This window comes from Salmo trutta, unplaced genomic scaffold (assembly GCF_901001165.1).
Source record: "Salmo trutta unplaced genomic scaffold, fSalTru1.1, whole genome shotgun sequence".
Classification (NCBI taxonomy): Eukaryota; Metazoa; Chordata; class Actinopteri; order Salmoniformes; family Salmonidae; genus Salmo; species Salmo trutta.
The window spans coordinates 5,920-25,000 of NW_021822851.1; the positions used below are offsets into that span (position 1 = coordinate 5,920).

The 19,081-nt window shown below is 41.8% G+C and overlaps 1 protein-coding gene across 1 annotated transcript in view; it reads left to right on the forward strand.

Moving 5' to 3' along the window:
- The first annotated feature begins 4,666 nt into the window (after window positions 1-4,666).
- Window positions 4,667-19,081, forward strand: part of LOC115185796 (sodium/hydrogen exchanger 9B2-like) — a 53,207-nt gene continuing 38,792 nt past the window's right edge. Inside the window, exons 1-5 of the mRNA XM_029745805.1 lie at window positions 4,667-4,888; window positions 12,127-12,283; window positions 13,150-13,320; window positions 17,820-17,962; window positions 18,042-18,169. Of these exons, the coding sequence (XP_029601665.1) occupies window positions 4,823-4,888; window positions 12,127-12,283; window positions 13,150-13,320; window positions 17,820-17,962; window positions 18,042-18,169 (665 nt within the window). The 5' untranslated portion in view covers window positions 4,667-4,822. The remainder of the gene's footprint in view (window positions 4,889-12,126; window positions 12,284-13,149; window positions 13,321-17,819; window positions 17,963-18,041; window positions 18,170-19,081) is intronic.

A 19,081-nucleotide genomic window follows, 5' to 3' on the forward strand; every position in this document is an offset into this window, starting at 1 on the left:
TCCCCATCTTCACAACAACAATATGACTTGATAATGATAATTGACCATCCAATGTTACTCCAAGGAGTTTATCTTCCTCAACTTGTCACAACCTTTATGCACATATCCAGTTCAGGTATTTAAAAAAAAAAAATTATTCCACCTTTATTTAACCAGGTGGCTAGTTGAGAACAAGTCCTTTATTTAACCTGGTAGGCCAGTTGAGAACAAGTCCTTTATTTAACCAGGTGGCTAGTTGAGAACAAGTCCTTTATTTAACCAGGTAGGCTAGTTGAGAACAAGTCCTTTATTTAACCAGGTGGCTAGTTGAGAACAAGTCCTTTATTTAACCAGGTGGCTAGTTGAGAACAAGTCCTTTATTTAACCAGGTGGCCAGTTGAGAACAAGTCCTTTATTTAGGCCAGTTGAGAACAAGTTCTCATTTACAACTGCGATCTGGCCAAGATAAAGCGAAGCAGTTCGACACAAACAACAACACAGAGTTACACATGGGAGAAACAAAACGTACAGTCAATAATACAGTTGAAGAAAATCTATATACAGTGTGTGCAAATGAGGTAAGATTAGGGAGGTAAGGCAAAATAGGCCATAGTGGTGAAGTAATTGCAATTTAGCAATTAAACACTGGAGTGATAGATGTGCAGAAGATGAATGCGCAAGTAGAGGTACTGGGGTGCAAAGGAGCAAGATAAATAAATACAGTATGGGGATGAGGTAGGTAGATAGATGGGCTGTTTACAGATGGTCTATGTACAGGTGCAGTGATCTGTGAGCTGCTCTGACAGCTGGTGCTTAAAGCTACTGAGGGAGATATGAGTCTCCAGCTTCAGTGGTTTTAGCAGTTCGTTACAGTCATTGGCAGCAGAGAACTGGAAGGAAAGGCGGCCAAAGGAGGAATTGGCTTTGGGGGTGACCAGTGAAATATACCTGCTGGAGCGCGTGCTACGGGTGGGTGCTGCTATGGTGACCAGTGAGCTGAGATAAGGCTGGGCTTTACCTAGCAGAGACTTGTAGATAACCTGTAGCCAGTGGGTTTGGCAATGAATATGAAACAAGGGCCAGCCAACGAGAGCGTACAGGTCGCAGTGGTGGGTAGTATATGGGGCTTTGGTGACAAAACGGATGGCACTGTGATAGACTGCATCCAATTTGCTGAGTATAGTGTTGGAGGCTATTTTGTAAATGACATCGCCGAAGTCAAGTATCGGTAGGATAGTCAGTTTTACGAGGGTATGTTTGGCAGCATGAGTGAAGGATGCTTTGTTGCGAAATAGGAAGCCGATTCTAGATTTAATTTTGGATTGGAGATGTTTAATGTGAGTCTGGAAGGAGAGTTTAGTCTAAGCAGACACCCAGGTATTTGTAGTTGTCCACATATTCTAAGTCAGAACCGTCCAGAGTAGTGAGGCTGGATGGGCGGGCGGGTGCGGTCAGCGATAGGTTGAAGAGCATGCATTTAGTTTACTAGCATTTAAGAGCAGTTGGTGGCCACGGAAGGAGAGTTGTATGGCATTGAAGCTCATCTGAAGTGTCACAGTGTCCAAAGAAGAGCCAGAGGTATACAGAATGGTGTCGTCTGCGTAGAGGTGGATCAGAGAATCACCAACAGCAAGAGCGACATCATTGATATATACAGAGAAAAGAGTCGGCCCGAGAATTGAACCCTGTGGTACCCCCATAGAGACTGCCAGAGGTCCGGACAACAGGCCCTCCGATTTGACACACTGAATTCTGTCTGAGAAGTAGTTGGTGAGCCAGGCGAGGCAGTCATTTGAGAAACCAAGGCTGTCGAGTCTGCCGATAAGAATGTGCTGATTGACAGAGTCGAAGGCCTTGGTCAGGTCGATGAAGACGGCTGCAAAAGTATTTTCTTTTAACGTTGGCGGTTATGATATCGTTTAGGTCTTACAGAATGTTTTAACCAACTAAAACACTTTTTAGTTTTAGATGTGTTTAAGACCAGTTTATTATATATATATAGTCAGTATCAGAATGTGTATACAGTGGCTTGTGAAAGTATTCACCCCCCTTGGCATTTTTCCTATTTTGTTGCCTTACAACCTGGAATTGGGGGGATTTATATCATTTGATTTACACAACATGCCTACCACTTTGAAGATGCAAAATATTTTTTCTTGTGAAACAAACAAGAAATAAGGCAAAAAAACAGAAAACTTGAGTGTGCGTAACTATTCACCCCCCCAAAGTCAATACTTTGTCGAGCCATCTTTTGCAACAATTACAGCTGCAAGTCTCTTGGGGTATGTCTCTGTAAGCTTGGCACATCTAGCCACTGGGATTTTTGCCCATTCTTCAAGGCAAAACTGCTCCAGCTCCTTCAAGTTGGATGGGTCCTGCTGGTGTACAGCAATCTTTAAGTCATACCACAGATTCTCAATTGGATTAAGGTCTGGGCTTTGACTAGGCCATTCCAAGACATTTACATGTTTCCCCTTAAACCACTCGAGTGTTGCTTTAGCAGTATGCTTAGGGTCATTGTCCTGCTGGAAGGTGAACCTCCATCCCAGTCTCAAATCTCTGGAAGACTGAAACAGGTTTCCCTCAAGAATTTCCCTGTATTTAGCATCATCCATCTTTCCTTCAATTCTGCCCAGTTTCCCAGTTCCTGCTGATGAAAAACATCCCCACAGCATGGTAGTGACAGCATCATACCTGTGTTTACCATACCTCGACATACCTGTGTTTACCATGCCTCTACATACCTGTGTTTACCATACCTGTGTTTACCATACCTGTTTTTACCATACCTCTACATACCTGTGTTTACCTTGCCTCTACATACCTGTGTTTACCATACCTCTACATACCATACCTCAACATACCTGTGTTTACCATACCTCTACATACCTGTGTTTACCATGCCTCTACATACCTGTGTTTACCATACCTCTACATACCTGTGTTTAACATAACTCTACATACCTGTGTTTACCATACCTCTACATACCTGTGTTTATCTACATACCTGTGTTGTCCATACCTCTACATACCTGTGTTTCTCTACATACCTGTGTTTAACATAACTCTACATACCTGTGTTTACCATACCTCTACATACCTGTGTTTATCTACATACCTGTGTTGTCCATACCTCTACATACCTGTGTTTATCTACATACCTGTGTTTAACATACCTCTACATACCTGTGTTTAACATAACTCTACATACCTGTGTTGTCCATACCTCTACATACCTGTGCTAACCAAATAGAGAAATCAAAAGGCTCTCTACGGTCAGGGCGTGACCATACCTCTACATACCTGTGTTTATCTACATACCTGTGTTTAACATACCTCTACATACCTGTGTTTAACATAACTCTACATACCTGTGTTGTCCATACCTCTACATACCTGTGTTAACCAAATAGAGAAATCAAAAGGCTCTCTACGGTCAGGGCGTGTCCATACCTCTACATACCTGTGTTAACCAAATAGAGAAATCAAAAGGCTCTCTACGGTCAGGGCGTGACCATACCTCTACATACCTGTGTTTATCTACATACCTGTGTTGTCCATACCTCTACATACCTGTGCTAACCAAATAGAGAAATCAAAAGGCTCTCTACGGTCAGGGCGTGACCATACCTCTACATACCTGTGTTAACCAAATAGAGAAATCAAAAGGCTCTCTACGGTCAGGGCGTGACCATACCTCTACATACCTGTGTTAACCAAATAGAGAAATCAAAAGGCTCTCTACGGTCAGGGCGTGACCATACCTCTACATACCTGTGTTTACCATACCTCTACATACCTGTGCTAACCAAATAGAGAAATCAAAAGGCTCTCTACGGTCAGGGCGTGACCATACCTCTACATACCTGTGTTAACCAAATAGAGAAATCAAAAGGCTCTCTACGGTCAGGGCGTGACCATACCTCTACATACCTGTGTTTATCTACATACCTGTGTTGTCCATACCTCTACATACCTGTGTTAACCAAATAGAGAAATCAAAAGGCTCTCTACGGTCAGGGCGTGACCATACCTCTACATACCTGTGTTTATCTACATACCTGTGTTGTCCATACCTCTACATACCTGTGCTAACCAAATAGAGAAATCAAAAGGCTCTCTACGGTCAGGGCGTGACCATACCTCTACATACCTGTGTTTATCTACATACCTGTGTTGTCCATACCTCTACATACCTGTGCTAACCAAATAGAGAAATCAAAAGGCTCTCTACATACCTGTGTTGTCCATACCTCTACATACCTGTGCTAACCAAATAGAGAAATCAAAAGGCTCTCTACGGTCAGGGCGTGACCATACCTCTATGTTGCTCCTTCCCTTCTCCTTTTCTCTACCCTCTCTCTTTGTGTGTGTGTGTGTGTGTGTGTGTGTGTGTGTGTGTGTGTGTGTGTGTGTGTGTGTGTGTCTGATTCGATGATTATACTGTTACAAAGCAGGGCTCAACAGTATAATAACAGAGTGTTATTGTCAGTATTGTTTTGGTCACCTGGTGGAACCTAAATAACATGGAAGACATGTGTACATATTTGGCTTTCTGACTGGCTAACAGACACGCACACACACGCACACACACACACACACACGCACACACACCCACACACACACGCGCAGTCACTCTCAGCAGTGTATGAGAAGGCATAAACTCCTTCTGTTGTTCCATTGTCTGCCTGGCTGTCAGTCTGAGACATCAGTCATTGACTTCTATTGTTCCATTGTCTGCCTGGCTGTCAGTGTGGGACATCAGGCGTGTGTGTGTGAGTGTGTGCATTTCTCATCAAATGGTCAGAGTGTCTATGTTATCACACCTGTGTGTGCATCAGAGATGGAGTTGGACAGTAAGCGCTACTCTCGGATGGAGGAAGATGGAGAACAAGATACAGACACTAAGGTACTGAAGCATCGTATCTATCTATCTATCTATCTATCTATCTATCTATCTATCTATCTATCTATCTATCTATCTATCCACTTATCTATCTGTCTGTCTGTCTGTCTGTCTGTCTGTCTGTCTGTCTGTCTGTCTGTCTGTCTGTCTGTCTGTCTGTCTGTCTGTCTGTCTGTCTGTCTGTCTGTCTGTCTGATTATCTATTCTGTGTGTCTGTCTGTCTGATTATCTATACTGTCTGTCTGTCTGTCTGATTATCTATTCTGTGTGTCTGTCTGTCTGATTATCTATACTGTCTGTCTGTCTGTCTGTCTGTCTGATTATATATACTGTCTGTCTGTCTGTCTGTCTGTCTGTCTGTCTGTCTGTCTGTCTGTCTGTCTGTCTGCCTGATTATCTATACTGTCTGTCTGTCTGTCTGATTATCTAAACTGTCTGTCTGTCTGTCTGTCTGTAGGTCTGATTATCTATACTGTCTGTCTGTCTGTCTGTCTGTCTAATTATCTGTACTGTCTGTCTGTCTGTCTGCCTTATTATCTATACTGTCTGTCTGTCGGTCTGATTATCTAAACTGTCTGTCTGTCTGTCTGTCTGTCTGTCTGTAGGTCTGATTATCTATACTGTCTGTCTGTCTGTCTGTCTGTCTGTCTGTCTGTCTGTCTGTCTGTCTGTCTGTCTGTCTGTCTGTCTGTCTGTCTGTCTGTCTGTCTGTGTCTGTCTAATTATCTGTACTGTCTGTCTGTCTGTCCGTCTGATTATCTATACTGTCTATCTGTCTGATTATCTATACTGTCTGTCTGTCTATCTGTCTGTCTGTCTGTCTGTCTGTCTGCCTGTCTGCCTGTCTGTCTGATTATCTATACTGTCTGTCTGTCTGTCTGTCTGTCTGTCTGTCTGTCTGTCTGTCTGTCTGTCTGTCTGTCTGTCTGTCTGATCATCTATAATGTCTGTCTGTCTGATTATCTATACTGTCTGTCTGTCTGTCTGAATGTCTGTCTGTCTGATTATCTATACTGTCTGTCTGTCTGTCTGATTATCTATACCGTCTGTCTGTCTGTCTGTCTGTCTGTCTGATTATCTATACTGTCTGTCTGTCTGTCTGATTATCTATACTGTCTGTCTGTGTCTGTCTGTCTAATTATCTATACTGTCTCTCTGTCTGATTATCTATACCGTCTGTCTGTCTGTCTGTCTGTCTGTCTGTCTGTCTGTCTGTCTGTCTGTCTGTCTGTCTGTCTGATTATCTATACTGTCTGTCTGTCTGTCAGATTATCTATGCTGTCTATACTGTCTGTCTGTCTGTCTGTCTGTCTGTCTGTCTGTCTGTCTGTCTGTCTGTCTGTCTGTCTGTCTGTCTGTCTGTCTGTCTGATTATCTATACCGTCTGTCTGTCTGTCTGTCTGTCTGTCTGTCTGTCTGTCTGTCTGTCTGTCTGTCTGTCTGTCTGTAGGTCTGATTATGTATACTGTCTGTCTGTCTGTCTGTCTGTCTGATTATCTATTCTGTCTGTCTGTCTGATTATCTATTCTGTATGTCTGTCTGTCCATCTGATTATCTATACTGTCTGTCTGTCTGTCCGTCTGATTATCTATACTGTCTGTCTGTCTGTCTGTCTGTCTGTCTGTCTGTCTGTCTGTCTGTCTGTCTGTCTGATCATCTATAATGTCTGTCTGTCTGATTATCTATACTGTCTGTCTGTCTGTCTGAATGTCTGTCTGTCTGATTATCTATACTGTCTGTCTGTCTGTCTGATTATCTTTACCGTCTGTCTGTCTGTCTGTCTGTCTGTCTGTCTGATTATCTATACTGTCTGTCTGTCTGTCTGATTATCTATACTGTCTGTCTGTCTGTGTCTGTCTGTCTAATTATCTATACTGTCTGTCTGTCTGATTATCTATACCGTCTGTCTGTCTGTCTGTCTGTCTGTCTGTCTGTCTGTCTGTCTGTCTGTCTGTCTGTCTGTCTGTCTGTCTGTCTGTCTGATTATCTATACTGTCTGTCTGTCTGTCAGATTATCTATGCTGTCTATACTGTCTGTCTGTCTGTCTGTCTGTCTGTCTGTCTGTCTGTCTGTCTGTCTGTCTGTCTGTCTGTCTGTCTGTCTGTCTGATTATCTATACCGTCTGTCTGTCTGTCTGTCTGTCTGTCTGTCTGTCTGTCTGTCTGTCTGTAGGTCTGATTATGTATACTGTCTGTCTGTCTGTCTGTCTGTCTGATTATCTATTCTGTCTGTCTGTCTGATTATCTATTCTGTATGTCTGTCTGTCCATCTGATTATCTATACTGTCTGTCTGTCTGTCCGTCTGATTATCTATACTGTCTGTCTGTCTGTCTGTCTGTCTGTCTGTCTGTCTGTCTGTCTGTCTGTCTGTCTGTCTGTCTGTCTGATTATCTATACTGTCTGTCTGTCTGATTATCTATACTGTCTGTCTGTCTGTCTGTCTGACTGATTATCTATACTGTCTGTCTGTCTGATTATCTATACTGTCTGTCTGTCTGTGTCTGTCTGTCTGATTATCTATACTGTCTGTCTGTCTGATTATCTATACCGTCTGTCTGTCTGTGTTTATGTCTGATTATCTATACTGTCTGTCTGTCAGATTATCTATAATGTCTATACTGTCTGTCTGTCTGTCTGTCTCTCTGATTATCTATACCGTCTGTCTGTCTGTCTGTCTGTCTGTCTGATTATCTATACTGTCTGTATGTCTGTCTGATTACCTATACTGTCTGTCTGTCTGTCTGTCTGTCTGTCTGTCTGTCTGTCTGTCTGTCTGTCTGTCTGTCTGTCTGTCTGTCTGTCTGATTATCTATACTGTCTGTCTGATTATCTATACTGTCTGTCTGTCTGTCTGATTATCTATACTGACTGTCTGTCTGATTATCTATACTGTCTGTCTGTCTGTCTGTCTTATTATCTATACTGTCTGTCTGATTATCTATACTGTCTGTCTGTCTGTCTGATTATCTATTCTGTCTGTCTATCTGATTATATATACTGTCTGTCTGTCTGTCTGTCTGTCTGATTATCTATTCTGTCTGTCTGTCTGATTATCTATACTGTCTGTCTGTCTGTCTGTCTGTCTGTCTGTCTGTCTGTCTGTCTGTCTGTCTGTCTGTCTGATTATCTATTCTGTCTGTCTGTCTGATTATCTATACTGTCTGTCTGTCTGATTATCTATACTGTCTGTCTGTCTGTCTGTCTGTCTGTCTGTCTGTCTGTCTGTCTGTCTGTCTGAATGTGTGTCTGTCTGATTATCTATACTGTCTGTCTGTCTGATTAACTATTCTGTCTGTCTGTCTGATTATCTATACGGTCTGTCTGTCTGATTATCTATACTGTCTGTCTGTATGTCTGAATATCTGTCTGTCTGATTATCTATACCGTCTGTCTGTCTGTCTGATTATCTATACTGTCTGTCTGTCTGTCTGATTATCTATACTGTCTGTCTGATTATCTATACTGTCTGTCTGTCTGTGTCTGTCTGTCTGATTATCTATACTGTCTGTCTGTCTGATTATCTATACTGTCTGTCTGTCTGATTATCTATACCGTCTGTCTGTCTGTCTGTCTGTCTGTCTGTCTGTCTGTCTGTCTGTCTGTCTGTCTGTCTGTCTGATTATCTATGCCGTCTGTCTGTCTGTCTGTCTGTCTGTCTGTCTGTCTGTCGGTCTGTCTATACTCTCTGTCTGTCTGTCTGTCTGATTATCTATACTGTCTGTCTGTCTGTCTGTCTGTCTGTCTGTCTGTCTGTCTGTCTGTCTGTCTGTCTGTCTGTCTGCATGATTATCTATACTGTCTGTCTGTCTGTCTGTCTGTCTGTCTGATTATCAATACTGTCTGTCTTTCTGTCTGTCTGAATGTCTGTCTGTCTGATTATCTATACCGTCTGTCTGTCTGTCTGATTATCTTTACAGTCTGTCTGTCTGTCTGTCTGATTATCTATACTGTCTGTCTGTCTTTCTGATTATCTATACTGTCTGTCTGATTATCTATACTGTCTGTCTGTCTGTCTGTCTGTCTGTCTGTCTGTCTGTCTGTCTGTCTGTCTGTCTGTCTGTCTGTCTGTCTGTCTGTCTGTCTGTCTGTCTGATTATCTATGTCGTCTGTCTGTCTGTCTGTCTGTCTGTCTGTCTGTCTGTCTGTCTGTCTGTCTGTCTGTCTGTCTGATTATCTATACTGTCTATACTGTCTGTCTGTCTGTCTGTCTGTCTGTCTGATTATCTATACTGTCTGTCTGTCTGTCTGATTATCTATACTGTCTGTCTGTCTGTCTGTCTGTCTGCATGATTATCTATACTGTCTGTCTGTCTGTCTGTCTGTCTGTCTGTCTGTCTGTCTGTCTGTCTGTCTGTCTGTCTGTCTGTCTGTCTGTCTGATTATCTATACTATCTGTCTGTCTGTCTGTCTGTCTGTCTGTCTGTCTGTCTGTCTGTCTGTCTGTCTGTCTCTCTATACTGTCTGTCTGTCTGTCTGTCTGTCTGTCTGTCTGTCTGTCTGTCTGTCTGTCTGTCTGCCTGATTATCTATACTGTCTGTCTGTCTGTCTGTCTGTCTGTCTGTCTGTCTGTCTGTCTGTCTGCCTGATTATCTATACTGTCTGTCTGTCTGTCTGTCTGTCTGTCTGTCTGTCTGTCTGTCTGTCTGTCTGTCTGTCTGTCTGTCTGTGTGTAAGACCTTGAATTATTGCACAACTAGAAGACATGATTCAACTTGTCATCTAATAATACAGAATAGAGGAAGTGGTTGAGCTCAGACCTAAAACAACATTCAGAAACGACTGGGGTTCCCTGAGGACCTAGCCTTCACTGTTACTCAGCTCTGATTCAGTTATATACAGGGAGTTACTCAGCTCTGATTCAGTTATATACAGGGAGTTACTCAGCTCTGATTCAGTTATATACAGGGAGTTACTCAGCTCTGATTCAGTTATATACAGGGAGTTACTCAGCTCTGATTCAGTTATATACAGGGAGTTACTCTGATTCAGTTATATACAGGGAGTTACTCAGCTCTGATTCAGTTATATACAGGGAGTTACTCAGCTCTGATTCAGTTATATACAGGGAGTTACTCAGCTCTGATTCAGTTATATACAGGGAGTTACTCAGCTCTGATTCAGTTATATACAGGGAGTTACTCAGCTCTGATTCAGTTATATACAGGGAGTTACTCAGCTCTGATTCGTTTATATACAGGGAGTAACTCAGCTCTGATTCAGTTATATACAGGGAGTTACTCAGCTCTGATTCAGTTATATACAGGGAGTTACTTAGCTCTGATTCAGTTATATACAGGGAGTTACTCAGCTCTGATTCAGTTATATACAGGGAGTTACTCAGCTCTGATTCAGTTATATACAGGGAGTTACTCAGCTCTGATTCAGTTATATACAGGGAGTTACTCAGCTCTGATTCAGTTATATACAGGGAGTTACTCTGATTCAGTTATATACAGGGAGTTACTCAGCTCTGATTCAGTTATATACAGGGAGTTACTCAGCTCTGATTCAGTTATATACAGGGAGTTACTCTGATTCAGTTATATACAGGGAGTTACTCAGCTCTGATTCAGTTATATACAGGGAGTTACTCTGATTCAGTTATATACAGGGAGTTACTCAGCTCTGATTCAGTTATATACAGGGAGTTACTCAGCTCTGATTCAGTTATATACAGGGAGTTACTCTGATTCAGTTATATACAGGGAGTTACTCAGCTCTGATTCAGTTATATACAGGGAGTTACTCAGCTCCGATTCAGTTATATACAGGGAGTTACTCAGCTCTGATTCAGTTATATACAGGGAGTTACTCTGATTCAGTTATATACGGGGAGTTACTCAGCTCTGATTCAGTTATATACAGGGAGTTACTCTGATTCAGTTATGTACAGGGAGTTACTCTGATTCAGTTATATACAGGGAGTTACTCTGATTCATTTATATACAGGGAGTTACTCAGCTCTGATTCAGTTATATACAGGGAGTTACTCTGATTCAGTTATATACAGGGAGTTACTCAGCTCTGATTCAGTTATATACAGGGAGTTGCTCAGCTCTGATTCAGTTAAATACAGGGAGTTACTCTGATTCAGTTATATACAGGGAGTTACTCTGATTCAGTTATATACAGGGAGTTACTCAGCTCTGATTCAGTTATATACAGGGAGTTACTCTGATTCAGTTATATACAGGGAGTTACTCTGATTCAGTTATATACAGGGAGTTACTCAGCTCTGATTCAGTTATATACAGGGAGTTACTCAGCTCCGATTCAGTTATATACAGGGAGTTACTCAGCTCTGATTCAGTTATATACAGGGAGTTACTCTGATTCAGTTATATACGGGGAGTTACTCAGCTCTGATTCAGTTATATACAGGGAGTTACTCTGATTCAGTTATATACAGGGAGTTACTCTGATTCATTTATATACAGGGAGTTACTCAGCTCTGATTCAGTTATATACAGGGAGTTACTCTGATTCAGTTATATACAGGGAGTTACTCAGCTCTGATTCAGTTATATACAGGGAGTTGCTCAGCTCTGATTCAGTTAAATACAGGGAGTTACTCTGATTCAGTTATATACAGGGAGTTACTCTGATTCAGTTATATACAGGGAGTTACTCAGCTCTGATTCAGTTATATACAGGGAGTTACTCTGATTCAGTTATATACAGGGAGTTACTCTGATTCAGTTATATACAGGGAGTTACTCTGATTCAGATATATACAGGGAGTTACTCAGCTCTGATTCAGTTATATACAGGGAGTTACTCAGCTCTGATCCAGTTATATACAGGGAGTTACTCTGATTCAGTTATATACAGGGAGTTACTCAGCTCTGATTCAGTTATATACAGGGAGTTACTCTGATTCAGTTATATACAGGGAGTTACTCAGCTCTGATCCAGTTATGTAACTGGTTTAAAGTATTATTCAGTTATATACAGGGAGTACCAGAACCAACTCTACAGAACCTGTTCAGAAGCCGAATCAACTGCTCAGAACCACACAGATACATTATAATCCCGAGCAGCACTAGGTGTAAGACTGTTTACCCAAAAATACCTTAAAACATTGTCTAAGGGTACATCTGAAACGGGACCATATTCCTCTTATAGTGCACTATCTACTCACTAGGCTCTGGTCAAAAGTAGTGCACTATATAGGAAATAGCGTTTATTTTGTAACACATTAAAAACGATTAACTCTGACCCCCCTCCCCCCCTTCCCCAGGCTGTGGGCGTGGCGAATGCCCAGTGCATCATGGGAGAGGAGACGAAGTGTAATGACATCACAGCGATAGTTTCTAACTCCACCCCTTTCCGGATCTCCCCTCTGAGACACTGTTTAAAGGCTCCGTCTGGACTACTGGCATATCTCACTACCACAGGTACTGTCCCTGTTTAAAGGCTCCGTCTGGACTACTGGCATGTCTGACTACCACAGGTACTGTCCCTGTTTAAAGGCTCCGTCTGGACTACTGGCATGTCTGACTACCACAGGTACTGTCCCTGCTTAAAGGCTCCGTCTGGACTACTGGCATATCTCACTACCACAGGTACTGTCCCTGTTTAAAGGCTCCGTCTGGACTACTGGCATGTCTCACTACCACAGGTACTGTCCCTGTTTAAAGGCTCCGTCTGGACTACTGGCATGTCTCACTACCACAGGTACTGTCCCTGTTTAAAGGCTCCGTCTGGACTACTGGCATGTCTCACTACCACAGGTACTGTCCCTGTTTAAAGGCTCCGTCTGGACTACTGGCATGTCTCACTACCACAGGTACTGTCCCTGTTTAAAGGCTCCGTCTGGACTACTGGCATGTCTCACTACCACAGGTACTGTCCCTGTTTAAAGGCTCCGTCTGGACTACTGGCATGTCTCACTACCACAGGTACTGTCCCTGTTTAAAGGCTCCGTCTGGACTACTGGCATGTCTCACTACCACAGGTACTGTCCCTGTTTAAAGGCTCCGTCTGGACTACTGGCATGTCTCACTACCACAGGTACTGTCCCTGTTTAAAGGCTCCGTCTGGACTACTGGCATGTTCTTCATGATGAAGATGGTGAAGATGATCACAGATCTGAAATGTGTGTGTGTGTGTGTGTGTGTGTGTGTGTGTGTGTGTGTGTGTGTGTGTGTGTGTGTGTGTGTGTGTGTGTGTGTGTGTGTGTGTGTGTGTGTGTGTGTGTGTGTGTGTGTGTGTGTGTGTGTGTGTGTTAACCCTGTGTGTGTCTCTCTCCCTCTCTATCTAGTGTGTCTGGGAGCGTTGTTGTTCGGGGTGGTCTGGTCCATCGCTGAGAAGGAGTGTCTTCCAGGGGGGAATCTGTTCGGCATCGTCATCCTGTTTCTCTGTGCTGTGTGTGGAGGAAAACTGATCGGACTGATCCAACTGCCCACACTGCCCCCCTTCCCCCCTTTACTTGGTACGTTCCACTAGTCAGTGCTGTATATGTTTATATATAATATAATATCACCTCCCCCCCTTTACTTGGTACGTTCCACTAGTCAGTGCTGTATATGTTTATATATAATATAATATCACCTTCCCCCCTTTACTTGGTACGTTCCACTAGTCAGTGCTGTATATGTTTATATATAATATAATATCACCTTCCCCCCTTTACTTGGTACGTTCCACTAGTCAGTGCTGTATATGTTTATATATAATATAATATCACCTTCCCCCCTTTACTTGGTACGTTCCACTAGTCAGTGCTGTATATGTTTATATATAATATAATATCACATCCCCCCTTTACTTGGTACGTTCCACTAGTCAGTGCTGTATATGTTTATATATAATATAATATCACCTTCCCCCCTTTACTTGGTACGTTCCACTAGTCAGTGCTGTTTATATATAATATAATATCACATTCCCCCCTTTACTTGGTACGTTCCACTAGTCAGTGCTGTATATGTTTATATATAATATAATATCACCTTCCCCCCTTTACTTGGTACGTTCCACTAGTCAGTGCTGTATATGTTTATATATAATATAATATCACATCCCCCCTTTACTTGGTACGTTCCACTAGTCAGTGCTGTATATGTTTATATATAATATAATATCACCTTCCCCCCTTTACTTGGTACGTTCCACTAGTCAGTGCTGTATATGTTTATATATAATATAATATCACATCCCCCCTTTACTTGGTACGTTCCACTAGTCAGTGCTGTATATGTTTATATATAATATAATATCACCTTCCCCCTTTACTTGGTACGTTCCACTAGTCAGTGCTGTATATGTTTATATATAATATTATATCACCTTCCCCCCTTTACTTGGTACGTTCCACTAGTCAGTGCTGTATATGTTTATATATAATATAATATCACCTTCCCCCCTTTACTTGGTACGTTCCACTAGTCAGTGCTGTATATGTTTATATATAATATAATATCACCTCCCCCCCTTTACTTGGTACGTTCCACTAGTCAGTGCTGTATATGTTTATATATAATATAATATCACCTTCCCCCTTTACTTGGTACGTTCCACTACTCAGTGCTGTATATGTTTATATATAATATAATATCACATTCCCCCCTTTACTTGGTACGTTCCACTAGTCAGTGCTGTATATGTTTATATATAATATAATATCACCTTCCCCCTTTACTTGGTACGTTCCACTAGTCAGTGCTGTATATGTTTATATATAATATAATATCACATCCCCTTTACTTGGTACGTTCCACTAGTCAGTGCTGTATATGTTTATATATAATATAATATCACCTTCCCCCTTTACTTGGTACGTTCCACTAGTCAGTGCTGTATATGTTTATATATAATATAATATCACCTTCCCCCTTTACTTGGTACGTTCCACTAGTCAGTGCTGTTTATATATAATATAATATCACCTTCCCCCCTTTACTTGGTACATTCCACTAGTCAGTGCTGTATATGTTTATATACAATATAATATCACATCCCCCCTTTACTTGGTACGCTCCACTAGTCAGTGCTGTATATGTTTATATATAATATAATATCACATTCCCCCCTTTACTTGGTACGTTCCACTAGTCAGTGCTGTAAATGTTTATATATAATATAATATCACCTTCCCCCCTTTACTTGGTACGTTCCACTAGTCAGTGCTGTATATGTTTATATATAATATAATATCACCTTCCCCCCTTTACTTGGTACGTTCCACTAGTCAGTGCTGTATATGTTTATATATAATATAATATCACCTTCCCCTCTTTACTTGGTACGTTCCACTAGTCAGTGCTGTATATGTTTATATATAATATAATATCACCTTCCCCCCTTTACTTGGTACGTTCCACTAGTCAGTGCTGTATATGTTTATATATAATATAATATCACCTTCCCCTCTTTACTTGGTACGTTCCACTAGTCAGTGCTGTATATGTTTATATATAATATAATATCACCTTCCCCCCTTTACTTGGTACGTTCCACTAGTCAGTGCTGTATATGTTTATATATAATATAATATCACCTTCCCCCTTTACTTGGTACGTTCCACTAGTCAGTGCTGTATATGTTTATATATAATATAATATCACTTTCCCCCCTTTACTTGGTACGTTCCACTAGTCAGTGCTGTATATGTTTATATATAATATAATATCACCTTCCCCCTTTACTTGGTACGTTCCACTAGTCAGTGCTGTATATGTTTATATATAATATAATATCACATCCCCCCTTTACTTGGTACGCTCCACTAGTCAGTGCTGTATATGTTTATATATAATATAATATCACATTCCCCCCTTTACTTGGTACGTTCCACTAGTCAGCGCTGTAAATGTTTATATATAATATAATATCACCTTCCCCCCTTTACTTGGTACGTTCCACTAGTCAGTGCTGTATATGTTTATATATAATATAATATCACCTTCCCCCCTTTACTTGGTACGTTCCACTAGTCAGTGCTGTATATGTTTATATATAATATAATATCACCTTCCCCCCTTTACTTGGTACGTTCCACTAGTCAGTGCTGTATATGTTTATATATAATATAATATCACCTTCCCCCTTTACTTGGTACGTTCCACTAGTCAGTGCTGTATATGTTTATATATAATATAATATCACCTTCCCCCCTTTACTTGGTACGTTCCACTAGTCAGTGCTGTATATGTTTATATATAATATAATATCACCTTCCCCCTTTACTTGGTACGTTCCACTAGTCAGTGCTGTATATGTTTATATATAATATAATATCACCTTCCCCCCTTTACTTGGTACGTTCCACTAGTCAGTGCTGTATATGTTTCATCCCCCTCTGACTGGGAAGAATGGGATTGTTTTGACTTACGTGAACAATGGGACTGTTTTAAAATATCACATTTACATTAGTATTCAGACCCTTTACTCAGTACTTTGTTGAAGCACCTTTGGCAGCGATTACAGCCTTGAGTCTTCTTGGGTATGACGCTACAAGCTTGGCACACCTGTATTTGGGGAGTTTCTCCCATTCTTCTCTGCAGATCCTCTCAAACTCTGTCAGGTTGGATGGGGAGCGTTGATACACGTCTCTCCAGAGATGTTCGATTGGGTTCAAGTCCGGGCTCTGGCTGGGCCACTCAAGGACATTCAGAGACTTGTCCCGAAGCCACTCCTACGTTGTCTTGGCCGTGTGCTTAGGGTCGTTGTCCTGTTGAAACCTTCGCCCCAGTCTGAGGTCCTGAGCGCTCTGGAGCAGGTTTTCATCAAGGATCTCTGTACTTTTCTCTGTTCATCTTTCCCTCGATCCTGACTGGTCTCCCAGTCCCTGCCACTGAAAAACATCCACACAGTATGATGCTGCCACCACCATGCTTCACCGTAGGGATGGTGCCAGGTTTCCTCCAAACGTGACGCTTGGCATTCAGGCCAAAGAGTTCAATCTTGGTTTCATCAGACCAGAACATCTTGTTTCTTATGGTCTGAGTCCTTTAGGTGCCTTTTGGCAAACTCCAAGCGGGCTGTTATGTGCCTTTTACTGAGGAATGGCTTCCATCTGGCCACTCTACCATAAAGGCCTGATTGGTGGAGTGCTGCAGAGATGGTTGTCCTTCTGGAAGGTTCTCCCATCTCCACAGATGAACTCTAGAGCTCTGTCAGAGTGACCATTGGGTTCTTGGTCACCTCCCTGACCAAGGACCTTCTCCCCCTGATTGCTCAGTTTGGCCGGGTGGCCAACTCTAGGAAGAGTCTTGGTGGTTCCAAACTTCTTCCATTTCAGAATGATGGAGGCCACTGTGTTCTTGGGGAACTTCAATGCTGCAGAAATGTTTTGGTATCCTTCCCCAGATCTGTGCCTCCACACAATCCTGTCTCAGAGGTCAATTCCTTCAACCTCATGGCTTGGTTTTTGCTCTGACGTGCTCTGTCAACTGTGGGACCTTATATAGACAGGTGTGTGCCTTTCCAAATCATGTCCAATCAATTGAATTTACCAGAGGTGGACTCCAATCAAGTTGTAAAAACATCTCAAGAATGAACAATAGAAACAGGATGCACCTGAGCTCAATTTCAGTTTTCTCATTATGGAGTATTGTGATGTCATTATGGGGTATTGTGATGTCATTATGGGGTATTGTGATGTCATTATGGAGTATTGTGATGTCATTATGGGGTATTGTAATGTCATTATGGGGTATTGTGATGTCATTATGGGGTATTGTGATGTCATTATGGGGTATTGTGTGTAGATGGATGAGGACAATAGGATCATGGCCCCAGTGTTTGCAGCTCGATGCTTTTGCCAACTCAGCCACACTAAACTGATGTACTAAACGTGTGTGTCTCTCAGGCATGTTACCTGCAGGTTACGTCCTGATGAACATCGCGTTTGTAACTGATGCTGTGTGTGTGTGTGTGTGTGGGAGTGTGTGTGTGTGTGTGTGTTTGTGTGTTTGTGTGTGTGTACAGGTATGTTGCTGGCAGGTCTGGTGCTGCGTAACGTCCCGTATGTAACGGAGGCGGTCCACATTGAGCAGGCCTGGTCAGCAGCTCTGAGGAACATCGCTCTGGCCGTCATACTGACCCGTGCTGGACTGGGCCTCGACCCTTCGGTAGAGAGGGAGGGAGGGAGGGAGGGAGAGTGTGTTTTCTCTATAGAGTTTTATAGCTAAAGGTGTATGTGTTCAACAGGCTCTCCGCAGACTCAAGGCGGTGTGTGTGCGACTGGCAGTAGGACCGTGTACAGTGGAGGCATCGACAGTAGCTGTGATGTCTCACTTCTTGATGGGCTTGCCCTGGGTCTGGGGATTCATACTGGGGTAAACTCACACATCTCAACACAGTGTTACCTCGAGACAACCCCCTGCCCCAAGCCCCATCTCTATCTGTCTCTCTCTCTCTCTCTCTCTCTCTTTCTCTCTCTCTGTCTCTCTCTCTCTCTGTCTCTCTCTCTCTCTCTCTCTCTCTGTCTCTCTCTGTCTCTCTCTCTCTGTCTCTATCTGTCTCTCTCTCTCTCTCTCTCAATTAAATTTAATTCATTGTAAGGGCTTTATTGGCATGGGAAACATATGTTAACATTGCCAAAGCAAGTGAAATAGATAATAAACAATACAAAATGAACAGTAAACATTACACTCACAGAAGTTCCAAAAGAATAAAGACATTTCAAATGTTATATTATGTCTATATGCAGTGTTGTAACGATGTGCAGAAAGTTCTAGTGGTCTTTAATTGTTGATTCTATTATATATATATATATATCCCTATCAAACCTAAAAAAATCTAACAGAAAACTGAAGATAATGAACAACAATGACAAATGGTTTGATGAAGAATGAAAAAAACCTAAGAAAGAAATTGAGAAACAGCACGTCAGAAATCAGCTCAATGTAATTGAAGAATCCATAGACTCTAACCACTTCTGGGAAAATTGGAAAACACTAAACAAACAACAACATGAAGAATTATCTATCCAAAATGGAGATGTATGGATCAACCACTTCTCCAATCTTTTTGGCCCTATAACAGAGAACAAACAGCAAAAACATATACATGATCAAATATCAATATATATATATATTGATAACTCTTCGTGTTGTCGTGTGTTTAAAGTTTTCCAAAACATATACATGATCAAATATCAATATATATCAATATATATCAATATATATTTCCTTCCATCTATAGCATTTGGGGGGGTTTAGAAGAGCTATCAGGGGAGGTGGCGGGGG